The 22,067-nt window shown below is 39.5% G+C and overlaps 1 protein-coding gene across 12 annotated transcripts in view; it reads right to left on the minus strand.

The window, feature by feature from the left end:
* The window catches only part of LMO7 (LIM domain 7), a 200,895-nt gene that overhangs the window by 9,631 nt on the left and 169,197 nt on the right, over positions 1-22,067 (minus strand). For 7 of the 12 annotated variants that reach the window (XM_027116060.1, XM_027116056.1, XM_027116061.1 and 4 more), the window contains 11 exons: positions 14,209-14,323; positions 12,989-13,150; positions 12,022-12,209; positions 10,723-10,783; positions 8,987-9,043; positions 7,108-7,133; positions 6,102-6,206; positions 5,036-5,128; positions 4,358-4,623; positions 3,382-3,447; positions 1,230-1,282 (listed from right to left, as the gene is read on the minus strand). In XM_027116060.1, the coding sequence (XP_026971861.1) occupies positions 1,230-1,282; positions 3,382-3,447; positions 4,358-4,623; positions 5,036-5,128; positions 6,102-6,206; positions 7,108-7,133; positions 8,987-9,043; positions 10,723-10,783; positions 12,022-12,209; positions 12,989-13,150; positions 14,209-14,323 (1,192 nt within the window). The remainder of the gene's footprint in view (positions 1-1,229; positions 1,283-3,381; positions 3,448-4,357; positions 4,624-5,035; positions 5,129-6,101; positions 6,207-7,107; positions 7,134-8,986; positions 9,044-10,722; positions 10,784-12,021; positions 12,210-12,988; positions 13,151-14,208; positions 14,324-22,067) is intronic. The other 5 variants (XM_027116066.1, XM_027116058.1, XM_027116064.1 and 2 more) reach the window with 3 other exon arrangements.

Below are 22,067 nucleotides of genomic sequence, written 5' to 3' on the forward strand. Positions count from 1 at the left end.
TTATACACGCCTATGTTTACACTGGTGTATGCACACAGCTTAGCAATTTGGTCAGATTTGGAATAAAATGTTTTCTATTTTAAAGATGCCTTACTGGCATAGCCAAGTTTTTCAATAAGATATTTAATAATGTCTACCGTGTGCTATACAAGAGCTTACAGTTAGTAAAGGGGAGAAAACATACATAGAAGAATAGCCAGATTAATAACACTAGTCACAAATATTAACAAAACTATTTCTGAGAGTCACACTTGTTATTACTAACAGGTCCCGTGTTTACGTTCAAGAGAGAATATGATCACTGCAGGTTAAAAATGTTTCATGGCAGATTCAAGTACTTAAACTTTAATTTTAATGGTGGCTTAGGGGCAAATTCAGGGGAGAAGAAACTGGAAATCCAAACAGGTGAGAGCAGAGGAACTAGATCAGAAAGCATCTGATAAGTTGGAAAATGAGAGAGAGAACAATTTGGTTATAGTTAAGGGCCCCTAATGGGGAAAACAGCAAAATACGCTGGAAAGTTAAACTAGGACCAGACGATGGAAGGTCCTCTGTGTTAAGGGGAAAGGGGTGATTACAGAACCTATTAGAAACTGTAAATTCTACAAGCTTTAACCAGAGCTGCCATCAGACCACTGGGGCCTGTGGATGTTGTTTTGTTCACAGAGGGCTGTAAATTTTTTTTCATGGCTCACAGGCCCAGCCGCTCCGCGGCATGTGGGATCTTCCCGGACCGGGGCACGAACCCGCGTCCCCTGCAACAGCGGGTGGACTCTCAACCACTGTGCCACCAGGGAAGCCCCATTTTGAATTTTTTGAATCTTGTCATTTAAATGTCCAATTTCAGGTTTATATGCAATTTCGGGTTTATATACAATTTCCCTGGTACTCTGCAGAAAACTTTTCTGTCCCAATTCTTTGGAGGCAAGATGAAATTCACTATACAAAATCGTATCAGCATCACTTTGCAAAATTTCCACAGATTTCCTTAGCTATTTATAATCATTTTAATCTTGCAGTACTCCCTCCATCATAAAATAAAGCCAAATGAAGCACAAGATAATTTTGTTCTTATACACAAATGGGAAGGGGTGCTAAAAATCTACTGTATTTTAAATATGTAATCTTAATCAACCTGAAATACCTTGACCTTAAAAATACTGATCATAGGGTGTGATAGCATAACTAAGCAATTGCGCTGAAGAATTCTGAAAAAAATTCACATTTACCATTTTTGTTTGTGGGGTAATCATCCAGTTCAGTAGTGGATTTGGATTTATTCCTAAAACACAGAACAGATTACATACATCTCATTAAGAACATCCTTTTCATATTTATGAAGTAAGAACCCCCAAAAGATTACTTTTTAAAGCAGCTGATTTATTTCCCATGTCTGTTGAGAGCCATATGTATTTTCATATGAAGGCATTTTTCATGTTGCACAAACTAGCAGAAAACAAGACATCTCTAAAGAGAAAAGAGCCTGATGCTAGGAACAGAAGCATGTGAAAATCCTCTCCAAGTTGATGTCAGTTAAAGCCTATGATTTTCTGACCAGCTTGAATACTTTGACTCTCTTCTCTTCCAGACATCAATCTTCCCAGGCTGTACGAAGCATCTGTCATCAGATCACCTAACATCAGACTGTCAGCACTTCCTTCATGCTGCCCGAGGGTCAAGAAGTCATCTTTGGGGGCATTAGGGTCCTACTCTGAAACAGCAACTCACCAAATGTTATCCTAGCATTCCAAAGAGGTACTGGAGCACACTGGCATAGGCAACTTCTGAAAAGGCCTAAACCTTGGGGCCATATACCAATCCATGCTCATCTCTTTCTCACTCTCCTAGGCACAATAACTTCAAATACTAGTAATAATAATGAATAATAATATATTATATAATAATAATATACGTTGTCATACATAGGTATATGCAGACATTTATAATATATCAATACAACATATAATTATATGTAACACACAATATATCACAACTGTTAGCAACATCCATGAATGGTTTCATTTGTATTAAGGTAGAAGAAAATATTTTTAATGCATGATGCCTAGCTACGCTCCTTAATGCCTCTAGGGCATGCTTTATCACAACTACCTACGAGCGTTTCATACTTTCCAGGATTCCTTAAGTTTCCTTTCCCTAAAATCTACTTATTTTCTCAAGGTAATGAACCACATACATCAAGCTTATTTCTCTCTATATAAATAAATCATAGCTTTAAAAAAGAGAGAGACACATTTTAATGATCTAAAGTTACCCAGAAACATTCACTATAAATAAGGTTATCCATCACTAGAATTTTTTGTCTAGCTTAATGTCAGCCCATTAGTACCTTTATGTATGTTGTTTTTCTTTTCCCTATCTACTCTGAGCCCTATTTAGTCATCCTGATTGCCTATAGAGATGAGTCCTTCCTTATTTCTAAGGTGAACTTCCTAAAGGAGAAATTTTAGCTGTGAAAACACAGATTAATGGTCATACACTGGATATATACATAGACTTTTCAGAAGTCCTTAGTGATTTCAAGAGTGCAAAGCATTTTTAAAATTCTTTTAAAATATTAAATTTAATGTTTTAGGAAATATATAACTTTTCAGGTATCTGAAATCCTATCTTCATTCCCTGAAACTGACTAGTAGTTCTAATCAAACTAAGAGGAAGGCTACAATTCTCATTTCAGATGTCCGCATGGAACTTTTGGTAAGCTTATGCCATTGCTTATAACTTCTTTAAAATAAAGCTTCAGGTAGATCGCAAAAATGAACACAAGTCTTATTCTGTGTCCATTACCCTTGCACTGTGGCTCCTCCCACAAAGAGAGAGGGTTTTTCTCCTCTCCGTGAACTTGCGCTGGCCTTGTGACTTTAGATAACAGAATGTGGCAGAAGCAATGGTGCACCAGGTCAGACCTTAGACTGCAAGGTGCCTCGCACGCTTTCTCTCTTTAATTCTCTCTCTTTTCTCTGTCCAGCCACCATGTACAGAAGACTGCACTGGCTTGCTGGATGTTGAAAGACACATGGCTTAGTTGTTCTCACTGTCCCTGCTGACGGCCAGTCAACTCCCCAAAGCAGAATTGCTTAGTAAACTGGTGGTAGATGCACTAGGGACCCAATCAATTAAAAGAACCACCAGTTGAGTTTAGTCTAAAATGCTGACCCACGAAATCGTAAGTCAAGTCACTAAGTTTAGGGGCAGTTGGTTACACGGCAAAAGCCAGTTGATACAAACATCAACCAGCAGGATATCTTTGTATCCCACAAAAGAGCACGCGCTAAAGCAGTCCTATGAAACATCTAGGCAAGACCTCAAATATTCTTCAGAGGCCAATTACTCCAACCAAATTACAATTAAAGTGCTACACACCTGTCACTAGGAAGCAAACCTGAAGATTCTTCTTCTCTCTTTGGTATGTCATAGGAATCAACCGGCCTAAAAGATGGAAAAAGAGTTTATGCTCAAAGTATTAGACTTTAATGCCTGCCCAGAGTTTAAGAAATGGATATCAAAGTAATGTTATTCCAGCCTCTTTATGAGAATGGTCTCTGAGTTGAAAACTAAACATACAGAAGTATTTCAATCCATCCCTACAGAAAACAGACCTACTACTGCCAACAGACATTTGCAATTCATTCATTCCACAAACATACACTGAGTGCCTGCTATGTTCTGGTACTATTCCAGGGCTGGGCTACCGAAGCCATCAAAACAAACGTACTGGCCTCATAATACATTTTAGTGGGATGGGGCAGGTTAACAGACAAGCAAATAAATGCATAATGTAAAGCAGGCGAGTGCACACTAGAGAGAAAGGGTGGGGGGAAGAGACGTGTTTCTGATGAGGTATTCTGCAAAATCTGAGAAGGTGACATTGGAGCAGAGACTTAAAGAAAATGAGTAAGCCACACAGACACGTGAGGGAAGTCTTCTCCAGGTACAGGGACTAGAAAATGCAAAAGTCCCGGGGCAGAGTCAGTCGGACATTTTCATGGAAGGAAAAGGAGGCCAGTGTGACTGTAAGAGACCAAGTGAGGGGAAGAGTGGTTGGAAGCCGGGTGGACAAGAAGGCCGAGATGCAATTCATTCAAGCCATCGGGGCCACGGCGAGGACTCTGGATGATGTTGTAACGTGACAGGGAGCCATGTGGGAACTTTGAGGAGGGAAGTTAGGTGACAGGATCACTGACAGTGAAAAAGGTTCACCTCTGCTTGTGTGGCCCTGCGTGGAGGACGGATAGCAGGGAGCAGGGGGACCAGTTAGCTGTATCCATTCCCCACTTCAGAGGCACCCAAGTCAGATCAACTGAAAAAGCACACGCGCCCTTCGGCCGTGGGGACAGACCTTCTGTACTGGTATATTTGGATAGAAGTTTCCCTCTCTCTCTCCGCCTGGCGCTTCTGCTCGTCTGCCTCTGCCTCTGCCTCTGCCTCTGCCTCTGCCTGGCGCCGCTTCTGCTCCTGGTCTTTCTCTTGCTGCTGCTGCTGCCTCGTTTCCTCCTCTGCCGGGGTTCCTTCGCTGTCAGGTGCCTTGGACTCTTCGCCCCGGGTGGCCACAGCAGGCTCCCGTGTGGTCAGAGAAATGCTGTTTGAGTTTAGGACCATTAGCTCCTACGTGACCAGGGAGAAAAGAAACCCATCTGAATCTGTGCATTTCTGTACTATGCACAGATACGTCTATATTCAGTTTTAAATGATACTTATTGTAGTTGGCCCAGAATTCCACTTGAAATAACGTTAAAAGTTTTATCACTAACAAAAATCACACATGGGTGGTGGAGCTGTAACACAGAAGAGGAAGATGCACTTCGAGCCTAGCGATAGGATTATTTAGTGATACAACAGAGTAGCTAGGAGAAAGGCTGAAACGTCACAGTGAAATTGACAAACCAGAGCTGGTATGTTCAGAGAACTACACAGGTGAATGTGTGACAAAAGCCAGGTGAAACGGGGTAGCTTCCAGCTTCCAGCGAATTTCACCAACAAGGTAGAGAAGTTAGAAGAGGGCGTGGGCCAACACTACCTCATTCAAGTACTTGGAATTCTCTCTCTCAGCCTCCTGCTTAGCCCTCTGCCACTCTTCCCTTAGCTTCTCCTGTTCACGTTGATATTTTTCCTACAAGATGAGATGGCATATTAATTAGTTAATAGGTTAATGATGTTAATCTCTCATTTGCGTTTTGCCAGTTCTACCCTCGACCTCCATCTTTAAAGACAGAGATATTGGTTTAACCAATCAGATTTGCACCCCTAAAGTAGATCATAGCTTATACTGAGCTAAAATACAGACTTGGGAAAGGGCAGACATTCAGAATTGAACCCATATCCACTCTTTACTGTGACTGTAATTCATCGACGCCCCTAGCTAACTGGAAGGGGCACTGAATTACGGCGCAATGGACCAAGCACACAGTTTATGCAGGTGGAGGTCCTGACAAATCTCTACACCTCTCATGCATAGGAAAATCCATAAAACAATGGTGCCATATACTCTAAAAATATACAAAGGATCTAACAAATAATATTAAAAGGAGGACTCTGGAAATTTTCAAAATGGAAAAGTATTTCATAAAAAATGTGCTACAGGGGCTTCCCTGGTGGCGCAGTGGTTAAGAATACGCCTGCCAATGCAGGGGACACGGGTTCGAGCCCTGGTCCGGGAAGATCCCACGTGCCATGGAGCAACTAAGCCCCTGCGCCACAACTACTGAGCCTGTGCTCTGGAGCCCGCAAGCCACAACTACTGAGCCCACATGCCACAACTACTGAAGCCCGCGCACCTAGAGCCCGTGCTCTGCAACAAGAGAAGCCACCGCAACGAGAAGCCCGCGCACTGCAACAAAGAAGTGGCCCCCGCTCGCCGCAACTAGAGAAAGCCCGTGTGCAGCAACGAAGACCCATCGCAGCCATAAATAAATAAATAAATTTATTTATTTTTAAAAAATGTGCTACATATCAAAAGATTTGTTAATTATGAGGTTATTGGCTTTTAATTTTTTTTAAGTTGCTTCTTAATGTAGGTTGACACTGAGCAGGAAAAGCTGTTAAAGCAAACTGTGTTCCTGCTGACCCACACTACCCTGCTTTACCTGCAGCAGGCGGTCCTGCTCTTTCTGCCACCTCTCCTGCCGCTTCCGCTCCCCTTCCTGATCCCACGTCCAGCGACTCGGGGCACTGATGGTCGGGACTGGAAGCTGCCGAGTTACAAGAGAAAAGGTGCAAAGCAGAGAAGAATATGTTACTTCATTAAGTCATCTACTGAAGTACTTTTTTTTTTTTTTTTTGCGGTACGCGGGCCTCTCACTGTTGTGGTCTCTCCCGCTGCGGCGCACAGGCTCCGGACGCGCAGGCTCAGCGGCCATGGCTCACGGGCCCAGCCGCTCCGCGGCATGTGGGACCTTCCCGGACTGGGACAAGAACCTGTGTCCCCTGCATCTGCAGGCGGACTCTCAACCACTGCGCCACCAGGGAAGCCCTACTGAAGTACTTTTGCATACATAAATTATTCATATCACCCTTGGCCTACGCTGTACTAAAGGAGGGTGGGCTTTATATATCAAAATAGGTCTCTTACACAAATGAACTTATCTACGAAACAGAAACAGAGACTCACAAACATGGAGAACAGACTCGTGGTTGCCAAGGGGGAAGGGGGCAAGGGGCAGGGGAGGGTTGTATTGGGAGTTTGGGATGAGCAGATGCAAACTATTTTATATAGAATGGATAAACAACAAGGTCCCACTGTATAGCACAGGGAACTACTGATATATCCAATATCCTGTTATAAACCATAATGGAAAAAATATGAAAAAGAATATGTGTATATATATATATATATATATACATATATATATATATACATATATATATATATATATATATAACTGAATCACTTTGCTGTACACCAGAAACTAACACAACATTGTAAATCAACTATACTTCAATTAAAAAAAAAATAGGTCTCTTTATCTTGGAATGATACTCCTGGATAAACTCTCATGCAGCTTAAAGTAACGGTAAGCGATGCTACTGTGTGCTAATTCAGTCCCACCCAGGCCTCCTTGTTGATTCCAAAACCAAATGAATACTACTTACGTCAGGCACCACAGAATCGGAACTTCCTATGTTACAGCACGTGGGCAAGGAAAGAAAAAGAAAACAATATAAATCTTCATTTCTATGAAATAATTCCTTTCAGAAAGTTGTATCACTAACTGTCTCTATGCCAATATACTAAGTGACATCAGTTTTTTCAAACAACAGTACATTTCTCTCTTTAGTTCCATCTGTTTGTTACTCATCTTCCAAATTCAAAGTCAGTAAAAAGAAGAGAAACAGTGGATGCCAAAGTTTCATCTTATCTCTAGGTTCCAGAGCTGAGATACTGGTGTACTTATTTCTAAGGGTTCAGGGTTCTTTTATTAATAAAGTGGATAGTATTCTCATAACTTGGCCTGATAGAAGAAAAATTGAATTTCAAATATTACAACATCTACCAAACCCAATTTTATTACTTGCTGCTATTCAATTACATTGTGACAGGTGTAAGTCACATTTTTCAGGCCTTATTGCTAAGGAGCTACTTTTCTGAAATAAGCCACCAACAAACATACTCAAGAAACATTTCCCTTTCCACTCCTATTATTTGAAACACAAAATATTCAGACTTCATGTGTAACCCTATGGGCAGAACGTTATTCTTTTTATTCTTATGGGGCCTACATAATTGTGTGTGCCTGTATGTAGTACAATGATTACAAACATGTAAGCAAATTTCATAAAAAACACTATCGTGCTGTATTTTTAAATTTTCCTGAAACCTCAGCTGTCAAATAAATTATTCACTTACACAATCAAATTTTTAAGAAAACTGCTTTGAGATTTAAGAAAATATTCTTCCCTAAAATAGTCTGTTGAAGAAAAGTGCGTGAAAATGGAGAAAGAAAAGGAATTGCTTTATTTTAGCCAATTTGAGCTAGGCGTATCACACAGTTTCAATTAAATTACCATAGAATAACAAGAGTTGAACAAAAATTATCAAAAACACAAAGGACACTGACACAAATGGACCCTTGTACATGCAGAGCTGGTAAGCTACTTCTATTTACGGTCAAAAAGAAATCTTAATTCACCAAAAAAGACTACGAATAGATTAACACAAAATACACAAATCCAGTAAGTACCATGTTATAAGGCAAGTTTGGAAATATTTTTGATAATCTTAAAAGTAAGAAATAATAACATTTTAGACACCAACAGCACACCCCCTACTGACTGTGCCATTGCATCTCAAATGTTGGATATTACTTTTAAGCTCTTGACCGCAAAGCACAGAGTTCAAACTGCATTCATGAGACAGAGCATTAGACAAACGTGAAAGGGGAGGAGATGCCACATGCACGGCACATTGTAACGCAGCACTGCCCGACTACACCAACAAAGAGAATCTCAAAATGTACTTGTTTACAGATGTGACCAAATTTACAGAGCGGTCCTATTAACACTCCAAAGCCATCATCCCAATAGCAATCAACAACTCTGTTCTTTATTCAGAGCATTTTCCAAAACCCAAATTTGACTCTAAAAGTTGGCCAATTGTATGTTGGTGTAATCTACTATTATGCAATTTGTAGGAAGCAGTAAGGCATAAATGAAATTCCTCATTTCTTACTGTCACCCAGTGGCAAGTAGTGTGTGTTTAAACAGCATCTCAATGCTTTTAATTAAAAAAAAAAACAAAAACTTCAGAGGTATACAAAGGACACACAAAGACCCATTACCACAGAGGTAGACCCATGAACTGTAAGAAAAGCCTGATGACCCTAGGGAAAGAATGGAAATGGGTTATGTTGCTTGGTCATAATGATGGCCAAATAGAAGAGGCTCAGTGCCCAGCACCACAGACTATCAGGAAAAGAGTGGAGAGTGGGAACAATTCCATGAAAGTACATGAATTGTTAGCTTGGCAGTTTACCTTGTTCAAAAAATTGTGATCGCCTTTTTAAGTTTTTCAAAGAAATAGGTTCAGAGGCTAGTTGAAAAATACAAACACAAAAAAAAACACATCAATACCATGTCATTCATTTTACTCTCTCACCACTGGAAAACTAAACGATACTTGATACATCTTTCCATTCTGTAGCAATATTATTTTTAAAATGATAAAACTGATTGCCGTAGAAGATAGGGATTATTTCAATGCACAAAGACACACATAGTTTTAGTAGTCTATACTACATTCAAATTAGTAAAAGGAACTAATATTTTGATTAATACATTTTAGCAGGTAGCATCACAGTTTCAAAGTAGCTGAAGTAACATCTTCCGTGCTAGATTACACCCCTTTAGGGAAGTGGAAATTAAAATGTTTTTGCTTAGGTTAATCAATTCAAAATCTTTTCTAGTACAGGAAGAATTGTTTGTAACTAAGATTTTTCATAGTACTAGTAAGTAAAAAAGGAACTAAAAATAATGGCGAGGAGGACAAGAAAATAAATATCCAGAGAACAATTCTAAAAAAAACCCAAATGCTAAAATTAAAATATTCTTCTAACTAGACTATTTTGCCCTAGTTTCCAAGATCTTATAGCCCCTAACTTTACATAAAGCAAATAGAGTTCAATCCGATAAAAAAGAAAATATTCTGACTTCTACAGATCTGTCACAAGATTATGGCAAATGATTATTATACTTCGGTTTATTCATAAAATGTAAATGTAATTATTATTTGACACTAGTTGATATTTACTTATCTAAACAAAACCCTCAAATGACAGGGCCTGTGTATCGCCCCATAGTCACTAACAAGTGCTCTGCTGAGACACAGACAGAACGGGACCCGCATATCTTAGATTAAAATATCATGAAGAGAAAAGCAGTCAAAGAATGCAATATCAAACAATTAAAATATAGTCACATAATTATCAGAAATTAGATACATAAATAATCAATAAAGGAAGGGAAATTTATAAATTTGGTTTGATTTTGACGTAAGGTATTATGAACTGACAAATGCAGATTCAAAACCACCAAACCACTGAGAAAACCCAGATCTGTGCCCGGCAGTCTAGTTTCATGCTAAGAGAAGCTTCATCCTCTTTGGGTTTCTTTCCCTGTCTGTGTGGACCAGATCTTTCTTATTTATTTTGTGTGCCTAAGCTATAGCACACAGCATGTGGTAGCTCAATTATTTGTAGATAGACAGCAGAAGGAAGGGAGTGATGACTCCATAATGCAAAATTTCCCTAGATGCTATGTCTGCTTTTTCATTACAGATGGGCACTTCTGCTAACAACTGTTACTGCCACTGGCATTTCCTTATTACTAGCTGCTTCCAGGCTTGTCCCTTTCACAACATAAAAGGGAGAGAGGAAACCTCGTATTTAACTAAGATTCCCTTTGCCAGCACACCATAGCGAGAAGGCTGATGGCCTCGGGAAAACCAGTCTTTCTTATTTGGATTGGACACACAGGCACTCAAAGCTCCTGGACAGGCTGCCAAAGCTTTGTTTGCAGTTCCTGGACTCTTCAACACTGGAACTGAATGCCCTTCCACCTGGCTGCAATTGGATCTATGCGCTAACCTCTGAGTTTCAACTTGCAGTAGATCAGTTTTGCTTTCACTCACAGATATTAATTTTTATAGTAGCAGAACTTGAGTGCAATGACTTCTCCTATATTATAAATGTAAGCTATTATGGTAATGTTTACCTTTTGATTCAAAAGTATTGCTTTCATCACGAATTCCATTAATTTCCTTTGATTCAGTATTCTAGAAAGGATAAAAATGCCAGTTAACAACATTCTCTCCAGTTGGACTTCAAGCTTAAATAATGCATTTCTCATTAGTGAAAATATCTTCTAATGACATGAATTTTTCACAGTATTAATATATTCTTTACAGCCTTTCACATATAATAGAAACATAATTTTTTCATTGTTCTTCAATATTTGTGGAAGAATTAATGACCAACTGTAAGCATGAATAGCTTTAAGTTCAATCAGTCATTAATTTTCCAAGAAACATGATGGGCCAAATAATCATTGGTCCATTCGGTTTATATTTATGAGTAAGCAACACAGTCATATAGGATTCTCTAACATTTAAACTTTTCTTATACAAGGTAGCAGGATCTCCTTATTATATGAAAGGGAGCATCTTGGGATAACAGCCATTATATCTAGGGAGTCAATATAAACACATTTATTTGCAAATTTAAATTTAACTATTACTTTGATAATTAGAAATTTTCTACATTATAATTATTTTAAATCAATTAATGTAACTGTGTATCTCTTAACCACATATGTAAGTCTACCCATCACATTCATCCACACAAGGACTAAAACTGCTTCATGAGGTTTTAAAACTGCACACAATTACTATATCTATTTTACCAGTAAAGACTAAGGAAAGCATAGAAAAGTTATAGTGTATAATTTTACATAATTAACTACTTCACATTCACAAAGATCTGAGAGAGGGGTATAATGATGAAGGATTGGTAAGAAACACCTGCAGGGACTTTCCTGGTGGTCCAGTGGTTAAGAATCCACCTTCTAGTGCAGGGGATGTGGGTTCGATCCCTGGTCAGGTTACTAAGATCCCACAGGCCACGGGGCAACTGAGCCTGCCCATCACAACTACAGAACCCACGCGCTGCAACAAAGAGCCCACCCGCTGCAACTAAGACCTGACACAGCCATAAATAAATAAATAAATAATAAATAAATAAATGTATGTTTAAAAAAAAAAACCCTACAAAACATCACTATGGGGTCTTTTGATTTTTTTCATTATATAACTATTACTCTAAATTATTAATGAGTAGTGCCTTACGATTTTCAAAAATATATTTTATTCTCATTACTATAAATTACCTTATTCAATTATCTGTTTTTAAAACAGCATCAAAATTGTTCAAAGAAAGCAGATTCTTTCCCCCCACAAACACACTTCCTATAGTTGCTCTGCTCTACCCAAATACTCCCACTTCTCGAAATACTTACAGAATTCTGAAGGCTTTCTGAGAAATCAGCTGTTATTGATAGATTTGAAGATTTGTCTGAGCTGTAAATTCCAGAAGTTGCATCAATCCACTTTGTTTCAGGTGAACCTATAATTTTGGTAGCCATACTGGTGAGATTGAGGGTTTTATGCCGTGTAAATGGCAGGGAAGGCTGGTCTTTGCCCCAGTCTGATTGGTACACGAAGATCAAGAAATGAGTACACGTAAATGTTGAAGTTGAAAGAACGAAGTACTGAATGTACATATACAAAATACACACACAGAAGACAAACAAGTCAGATAGTGTGTGAAAGAAATGAAGAGTTTAGGCCTTTTACCAACAGATCACCTTCCAAAAACAGAGGGTTAGAGCATGTTAATAGTGAAAAGACTGGCAAATTTGCTGAATCTTTCTGTAAACCAGGACTGGGTATTATATTTTGATATCATAAGTTGGTAGGTCTGGAAGGCTTAACGCCCTTCCCCATCTAACCTCAACAATTAAGCAACACAATAATGAAATGTACATCGAAAGTTCTTCGTGAATGAACAACTGGGATATTGACCTACTGTGCTCTCTCTTATACCAGTTACAGTCATGATGCTGTAGAGGAAGTGAAACCATGGTGTAATTTTTAATATTCAACATCATCATATGACTTCCAAACGCAGATATAATTACAAGAGCCTTCAGCTGATGTGTGCATTCAAAGCCAGTCCAGCATATAAATCAGTCAATAAATAATGCAGAATTCAGTAAATTTGCTAGTGAAAAGCTTTCAGACAGAACATCCAAAGAAGCATCATTCAAGACTTGTCTCGACATAACCACAAAACATCTTTAAGCCAAAAAATAAAAAAGTGAAACGAAGAGAGAAGAAAACGTTATTGAAGCGAGCTGTTATAACCACTTGCCAAAGACCAGTTCCCAATTTAGAAAGCCAAACACGGTGGTATAACCAACTCACCAGACTTTCCATAGCGCCTGATATCCATTACTAGGTTTCCAGTTTCCTGAGCATTAGCCATGGTTTCCTCCCACTCTTTTGTGTCCTTATGTGAAAACTTAGTGTTGTTGATAGCAATAATTTCATCATCTACCTGTAGCTGAGAAAATTCTGCTGGGCTACCTAAATAAAGCAAAATAAATTAAACTACCAATAAAAAATAAAAACATGTCCTACTAGTCACTGCTTATTTAAATTAAGAGAAAAAATGACTTCTTAATCTCACCTAATCACTTCTCATATTCTTTTCAGGTGCAGATGAGTCACAAAATTTCTTAAAGTTATCAAATATTTGAGTAGCTACAACATTACAAAGCAACCAAAGGCATTTTTTAATCCTATAGAATGTATCTTCCTTAACGTTTAAAGGGAAATGATAAACCCATCTGTTCAATAAAATTTCTTTATTAACCCCCAAGGAAGAAAATTTTAAATTATTTTTAAATTAAAAATGTGAAATATATATTCCGCTTTAGCTGAGCTTCCAAAGCCAGATGCACTCTAGAATGGAGAAAAAAACAGAGCCGCTTAAAATGGCTTAAAATTACTACTTACCATTATCTAATTAAAGCAGCCTTGAAATTTCAAAGAAATAACCAAAGTTCACATGCATTTTTATATAGCTAAAAGATGTAAATGAGGAACTCCTCATAAATACAATAGCTTTCGTTTTCATTTTAGGTCTTGTAATATTTTGCTAAGAGTTTCTGGGCTTGATTTGGTGGAGGAGGGGCAGTGCTTTCGTAAAAGTCCCAAAGCATCCTCAGGAGTCCTTGGGCAACAGATACATTAGGACGCTCCGAAAATATTCATTATATAGCACCTATGTATCCATCACAAACACAAATGATCAGGGAAAGTTCTTTCTGGCTCTTCAATTTAGCGTCGTTTGTTAGTATTTCCAAATATTAAGCCTAAAGTTTTGATAATTGAAGTCTGTAAAAGTCACAAAATTACGACTCTTCAAAACTAAAATTAACGAGGCAAGATCAAACAATATGTAATTTGTAACTCCAACTATCAGCCTCTGGGAAGAGGATGCGCCTCTTCACTTTACTGCTGCATTTTTCACATGTGTTCTCTCTTCCTCTATCAAATAAACTAATTTCTCTGGGGGCTTTTTGAACAGCACAGGACAACAAAGGAGAAGAAACTTCAGGAGAGCTCAATCTATGATTTACCTGGTTCGACTGATGCTACGAAGATCCTGGAAAAATCCCATTTTACTGTAAATCCAAAGTCAAGGCTGTTCCCAGGCGTCTGGTTTATGCTGATTCTCATATCACTGAACTGATCCTGAAAACAAACATGAAACGGTGGGATCAAGTGTCCCTGGCACCCACGTGGAGGAAAGTCTATCCGTGAAAGAAGGGAGGCTGCACGCAAGGTACACTTGAATTATTTCATGATAAACCGGAAGCTTCATTCTTTTCCCCTTGGGTTTGGTAAAACCTTTACTTACATAAATATCTCTGAGTTTATTATTTTGCTGCTAAAATCAGGGAAATCGTCATATCCATAGATATTTTTCTTCACGTGCATACTATAAATCAGTTGATTTATATTGATAAAGCTTAGGCTTTTGCCCACCATACAGTTGGGTCTAAGTTACAGACCATTTTTTATAACCCAGGAATGAAGCTGAGTGAGATGTGGGGTGTGTGTGTGTGTGTGTGTGTGTGTGTGTGTGTATACACACACACACACACAATGGAATTCAGCCATGAGAAAAAGGACATCCTGCCATCTGTGACAACATGGATGAACCTTGAGCACATTATGCTAAGTGAGGTAAGTCAGACAGAGGAAGACAAGTACGTATGATATCACTTATACGTGTAGTCTAAAAGCCAAACTCATAAAACAGAGTAAAGTGGTGGTTACCAGGGGATGGGTGTGAGGGGACAGGGCAGATGTTGTTTAAGGGTACAAACTTCCAGTGAATAGTAAATGAGCCCTAGAGATCTAATACACAGTACTGTGAGTACAAACAATATCTTATTATAATGAAATTTGCTAAGAGACTAGAACTTCCAACCACTAAAAAGAAAGGATAATTATGTAATGTGAGAGATGTTAATTATCACTACAACAGCAGTCACATAACAATATATAAGTGTATCAAATTAACATGCTGTACCTTTAAAATTTACACATATCTCAATACATTGCAATAAAATGGCATCTTTGAAAATGCAAAAAAAGATTTAAATCATTTATTTTTAAAATGTCACAATACTTAAACTACCTCCAACATTCAATATATTTAGCCAAATAATTTTGAGGGGTTCATAGACACAAAATTCAGCTACCAGAATCACTCATCTAGGACTGGTACCACCCCCGAATGGGTATCTGAAAGTTTGGCAAGGCATTTTTGCTTGTCCTACTGCTGCATGAAGGTCGAGCGGTAAAGGCAGAGCTGCTACATTTGCTACAAAATGCAGAACTGGGTCATGCCTGAGGAACCACCCGTAAGATGCCAAGAGGGCCCCACTGAGACACCATGAGCTCCAGGCCACAACCTCCTTGAAGTAACAACAGCCCGCAGGCCCCAGAACTTGGACAACAGGCAGACCTCTATTTTCATCTCCATCCCTACAGTCCACAGCCACAAATTCTCAGTTTCAAGGACTTTCTTAGGCCATTTTCCAAAACAAATATTTTAAGTTTTACACTACAGTATACTAGGTCTGTGAAAATTTTAATTAACTTCCATAATTTACATTTTTTGTTTTGGGTAAACAGCAGACATAAAATTCAGCATGTGTTTCCCAGACTAGTGTTTCCAGTTCTTTGATTCATAATTATCAAGAACTTAGATTTAACTGTTTAAAAAGAAAAATTCTTCCTAAAGCCACTTTATTTTCCAGAAAAAGGCTTATAACTCCTCTATTTTAATTTAGCAGTTAAGTCCAGACCTAGGACCAACAGGGCAATTCATGAGTTTTTCTACCTTTAGAACAAGTTTGAAATCTAAGTGACTATATTCTAAGAAACACTGTGATATTATATAAGAATTAGAAGACAAGGAAGGCATTGAATAAAGGATCAAGAACTTACTGTATTGTATGGATATGAGCAATTAGTGTTGTAACAATACACACTTGCTCATTTGTTCAACGTACATTTATTGTGCATCTATTCTGCATAAAACACTTGGGAAATGAAGATGAATTAGGCATGGTCCTTGCTCTCAAGAAACAATTACTGACTCTTCAAAGTGGGTATGGAATTTTTTAAGAAAAAACTTGTAGCTAATAATATAGAAACGTTTCCATCAGACATCATGTAAAGCAGTTGAAATATGGGAACCCAGATGTAGACGGTGAGAACAGTCATTAATGATCAGCCTGCTGGATACCAATCTCCAGAGTATATCAAAACTCTGCTATGAATAGAAAAAATTACTGGTTAGTTCTACTCCTTAACCAAAACCACCACACACTTAAATTAGAGATGACTCAATGAAAATAAACAGTCGTCTTCACCACTTTTACCCCACTCTACTCCCCCCGCCAAATTCTGACCTAAAGCCAATTAGAGTGCAGAATCTATTGCTATATAAGGGCACAGAGACAAATGATGGGTTAGAAATTCCAAGACACTAATTGAGGTTTTTTTATCTTGAAGAATAAGAGACAGGATGGAGTTTTAATAAATAGTTTCAAACTACAATAAAGAATACTTTGTGGGAGAGAGCAAGTGAACATTACCCTTTTCCACCAAACATAGGATAAAAGAGAATGAGCTTAATCTCTAGATGGCAGAGTGTCACAATTGTATTAGACCAGAAGAACTGTCCTCCAAAGGACTGCTCTTACCTTGGAGATAAATCTCTACTTGAACATAATAAAAAGGCAAATAACCACCTCTCTGAAATAGTTAATAGAGGAGGTCAGCCTTACTGTGGCTACAGCCTGGCAGCCTGTTACGTGGGTCCTGGGAGTGCACACAGGCAAAGGAGAGAGAACCATGTGAGCACTTACAGGACTATTTCTGTCAATGGCCAGGTGGCCTCAGGCATGTCACTGAGTCTTCCAGAGAATTTTCTCTCACAACGACATTAATTTTAAAGCTTTCTGTTTTCAAAACCCTATCTTCCAATGCAGACCATCTCCCTCCCACATCACAGAAAGGATTAAAGTAGGTGGTGGCAGTTCAGGGAAAGGGCCCCAGAGGCCCCTCTTGCATGGCCTCCCCACCATGACAGTCTCTCTGGCATCTCTGTGGAATCCTGGGTTCTTGAATTAAATTATCCTTGAGACTTTTTGCAGGTGAATATATCTATAATTATAGTCAAGCATAAACTATTCAACAATGATTAGGATTTCTACTTCCTTATTTTTCTTTGCAAGATATATGCCATGTGAGTATTCTACAAAGGGTCCGTGTTTCAGAAGATGACACTGTGGGAATTTCCTTTTGAACTGGATGGAACCAGGAATATAAATTATTGGGAGAAATCTAGATTCTTGATGACTGATAAAGAACTATTCCAAGTGGTTACAGTTGCCTATTCTGGGAAAGATAAAATACAGTCACCAACATATCAGCATCTAAAATAAAAATAACTTCCCTTAATTTAGGTACAATTTAAACAGAAATATACACTTAAATCTGAGATTTTAAAATAATGACATGGTGATCTGGCATAGCAATGGTAAGATTTATTTTTATGAGATCTGATGAATTAAGATTCTCGTATCAACACAGATGGGAATCAATAAACAACAGGGTCAATCAGATGGCCATTCTCCTCAAACTTTTTCAATTAGATGAACATGTTCCCTTAAAGAAAGTCTACTTAAGTTGATAAAACCAAATAACACTGAAAGTAGATCCAGGCTGTAAAATCACAAATAACAGAGGAAATACATAATCTTTGATTTTTGTTACACGGCTCTTCAGTTTCTTTTTTCAGGGTCTTAGTGGAACGAGAACATAGTGAGTAGCCCTCAACTCATGGTGCAGCTCTGGCACTGGAGCTACTCTCCTTCACCAAAGATGCGTCTATACCTACTTGTTTCCCCTCTCCATTATCCGTTCCAAAGAAGCAGGTGGTGTTTCCAGCTCTACCACTTGAGTCAACCCACTCCCCAGCTTAGCTCTTACCTACCAAATCCATTTTCGGCCCTCATGCCATCAGGCACTACAAACTATTCTTGCTTACGGGTAACGGTCTTCCAAGTCACCCATTATTCCACTTTCTCCTGCCTTTTTCCTCTATCCCTCTGGCCACCTCTCAGCTTCATTAGTGTGTTCCTCTTTATTCTATTTTCTCTTTGTTGCTCTTCTTCACCCCTAGTCAGTCTCCCACCTTCCTGACCACATGTTTTCCTGAGTCAACCTCATGCATTGTCATCAACTACTATCTACGCCCAACATACTCAGAATTAAATTCATTATCTTCCCCCCCAAACCTGCTCTTCCACCTCTTGCTTTTCACATGTTGGTTAATCACATCACTGTCTAACCAGATACCCAAGCTAGAAACATCAGGTTCTTTCTGGGCCTCTTTCCCCTTCCTTCCCCTAAGTGCTCCCCACACAACCTCTACACAATGGTCTCCCAAGCACCACCACACACATGCACTTAATAAAGTGTCAGCAAGTCCACAAGCCATAAATCCATCCGGAACCATCCCATCCTTCCATTCTCCTTCATGCTCTCATCTGAACTCAGGTCACGGTTTCCCCTCTAAGTTGCTGTGGGTCACCTCCTAACTGGCTCTCTTGCCTCCAGCACTTCTTTCCCCCCATCTTGCTCACATCTGCCAGAACTTTAGTTATAGAAAATACCAATTATTATATCATACCCTGTTTTAAAATTGCTGGTAGCTCCTTATTGCCTGCTGGGTAGAGTCTGAAGTCTGCACCTCAGAATTAGATTAAGTTCGGGTAAGTTTTGATAAATATCTACCTTTCCTCAAAATAATTTTAAGAATGATTTTCTCTTTATGAACCAGAAGATATTTCAGTCCATATTGGCTCTAAAATTCTAGAGACATGGCCAAGTTAAATTAAGTCAACATTTGGTGTTTTAAGGCAGTTCTCAAATTTAAGCATGTCACATTTCAAAAAAAAATCGGGGTCGGAGAAGTTGCAAATGTGGCCTAAGCATTTAACTAGCCTAGGGTGTGTTACATAACTTTCAACTCTCAAGTATTTCACTGGTGAAAGTGAGTATAATACCACCTACTTTGGTAGGTTATTGAGAGAATTAAATGAAACATTTTAAAAGGTGCCAAGCCACATGGTTGATGGCCAGTAATTATCTTCTTTTTCCCATGGAAACAATGTTATACATGTAATATATGCTGGTTAGGCAGTTTCCAGATCAACTAAAGAAAATCCTGTTTAACTCTCACACATGTAGCTCTAAAGCTAATAGAACTCGGTCAGCATTCAACGTATAATTACAGATCCAGGCACCGTACTAACAGTGAGCACAACAGGCTTGCTTCCTACCCTTAGGTAGGGTAGGGGTCTAGTGAAGGTGACAAGCAGGTAAAATGCACAGGAGGTAGATGTGATAAGGTAAACCCTGGGTACTCTTAAAAGAGGTACTCTCGTAGACTTGGGCATTAGGAAGTATAAAAATCTTCCTTCCTTCCACATGTATCATCCTATTTCTGGGTTCTGATTTAAAAATCTGGGGCAAAGGTCCTGAAATGTGGATTTGGATGAGATTTGGGGGCAGAAGGCTTGGACAAGACAAAACAAAACAAAACCCTGTATGCAACACCAATTTGGGGGAAAAGCCACATCTGTGAGGCAGCTGGAGCGGGACGGAGGACTCTGGGAGTCCCACTGCCTCCCCTTGTTCGGGTGCCCCAAGAATTGCCCTGGCAGCCCAGTCTGTCAGGGGAGGCTGGAAAAGAAGCAGTACCATAAGAGAAGTCTGTGAGAAAAGGGAAGAGAGAGAAACAGAACTCCAGACTAGCAATGGAGGTGAGAAAGAAACTCCTGGGCAGATTTTAAACGAGGTCATTTAAGCTCTTCCCTCATTAAGTCTTTGCTTCTTTATGCCATGAACTCCCTTCTTACCACAATTCTGTGAGAGGCTCCTAGCCCATCTCTGCCCCCAGATTTCGCCTCCTTCAAATAATTCTATATAGCATCACAGTGCTCACATTCCTAAAACACTCCTTAATCTTAAAGAACCTATAAAGACCTAAATTACCTGCTGAATCAAGTTCATACTTCAGTCTAGTAATCAAGGCCTTGAATGTAATTCAAGTCAATAAATACTTAAGTGCCAACTATGGGTAAAGGCTATGGAGGGTATAAACAATACCAGAGAAGGAGAAACGAACATATGGAAAAGGAAGCATTCAGTGAATGAAACTTGCAAGGGTAGGAAGTTCAGTTCCAACAAGGGGGAGGCGATCTCTTGATCCATGAAGGAACCGAGCCTCCTGTGCTTTGAAGGAACAGGAGAACTTCAAAACACAGAGATGGGTGAAATGAACATTTTTAAATAGGGCAACAATAAGAATAAAAATATATATGATGTGTTCATGAAAGTATAGGGTATGTTCCAGAAATATCAAGCAGACTCATGTGGCTAGATATCACCTGCTTCCGCTCTCTTTCTCACAACACAGGGCAGTGAAGGCAATCTTGAGACAAACTAACTGAGTTCAAATCCTGACTCCACCACTCGCTATGCTGCATGGCCTTGGGCAAGTAACATGACCACTTCATGCCTCCATTTTCATGGCTACAAAACAGCAATAAGAGGGTCACTGTGAGGATTAAATAAAACAATGCCTTGCGAAGCCTGGTCGGCATAGCAGCTACTCAGTAAACATTAGCCGTTTCGGCACTACAAAGGGAGTTTGGGAACAGTCATGAGAGACCTCTGTGTTCCCCTGAGTGCTTTGAACTTCACTGAACAGACCACAGCATGCCACTGGGGGCTTTGAAGCAGAGAAATTACCCAGTCCAGCCCGGCATCATGCAGATTAATCTGGTGCCAGCCTTGTGTAGAACGCACAAAAACGTGACTATTTACTAAGTGTTTGCACGGATGAGGGAAAGGGCTGGAATTAGGGGAGCGGAAGCAGGGATAGAAAAGGGTAACAACATCAAGGGAGATGCTGTAGGAAGAAATGAAAGGACACTGCCAGCACAAGTGTGAGTAAGGAAGAGGACCTGAAGAACACTCTTCTACAAAGCTACCAAGACGTCTACCTGAAACTAATATAATATTGTAAATCAAGTACGCTTCAATTAAAAGAGAACGACATCGGGCTTCTCTGGTGGCGCAGTGGTTGAGAGTCCGCCTGCCGATGCAGGGGACACGGGTTCGTGCTCCGGTCCGGGAAGATCCCACATGCTGTGGAGCGGCTGGACCCGTGAGCCATGGCCGCTGAGCCTGCGCTCCGCAACGGGAGAGGCCACAACAGTGAGAGGCCCGCGTACCAAAAAAAAAAAAAAAAAAAAAAAAGAGAGAGAAAGACATCTAGATGTTCAGCCAGACACCACGTTTTATTTTTCTGAACTCCTAGGACTAGGTAGTTTGGAGGAGTGTTGCGTATGCCCTGGCCATACTGGTCCTAGGCTGTTTTGTGCATTCCCAGCCCTTTTCCCAAGTCAGTCAGCTCCTTCTCAGTGACAAGAGCAGGGTGATGCTACATAAGCTACTTTCCTCAGAGTGCAGACGTGGACACACCAAGCATCTCAGGGATAGGCAAGTCACCATACGATACATACATTCGTTCAAGAATTCCAATTGCTCCACTTATTAAGTCAAGCCTAATTTTGCCCGGTAGCATTCCATTTCAAGTTGGGTGACTAAAGAGCATAAATCCACTAATGATAAAACCTGAAACCACACCATGTTAACTCACATTCCTCTGAACTGCTCTAACCTGGAAGCCACACCCACACCCTCTTTTTCTTAATCCACTGATGCAGCTAGTCAACTGCCACCCTGAAGGAGTTACCACCATTGAGCACACAGTACAATAATCAGGCTGTTTCGTGGGATTTGCTGTTTGAAAAGGCGAAGGCAAACAGGCAAGTCCATAAAA

This window comes from Aethalodelphis obliquidens, unplaced genomic scaffold, assembly GCF_003676395.1.
Source record: "Aethalodelphis obliquidens isolate GAN/ISIS:26980383/991018 unplaced genomic scaffold, ASM367639v1 scaffold15, whole genome shotgun sequence".
Taxonomy (NCBI): Eukaryota; Metazoa; Chordata; class Mammalia; order Artiodactyla; family Delphinidae; genus Aethalodelphis; species Aethalodelphis obliquidens.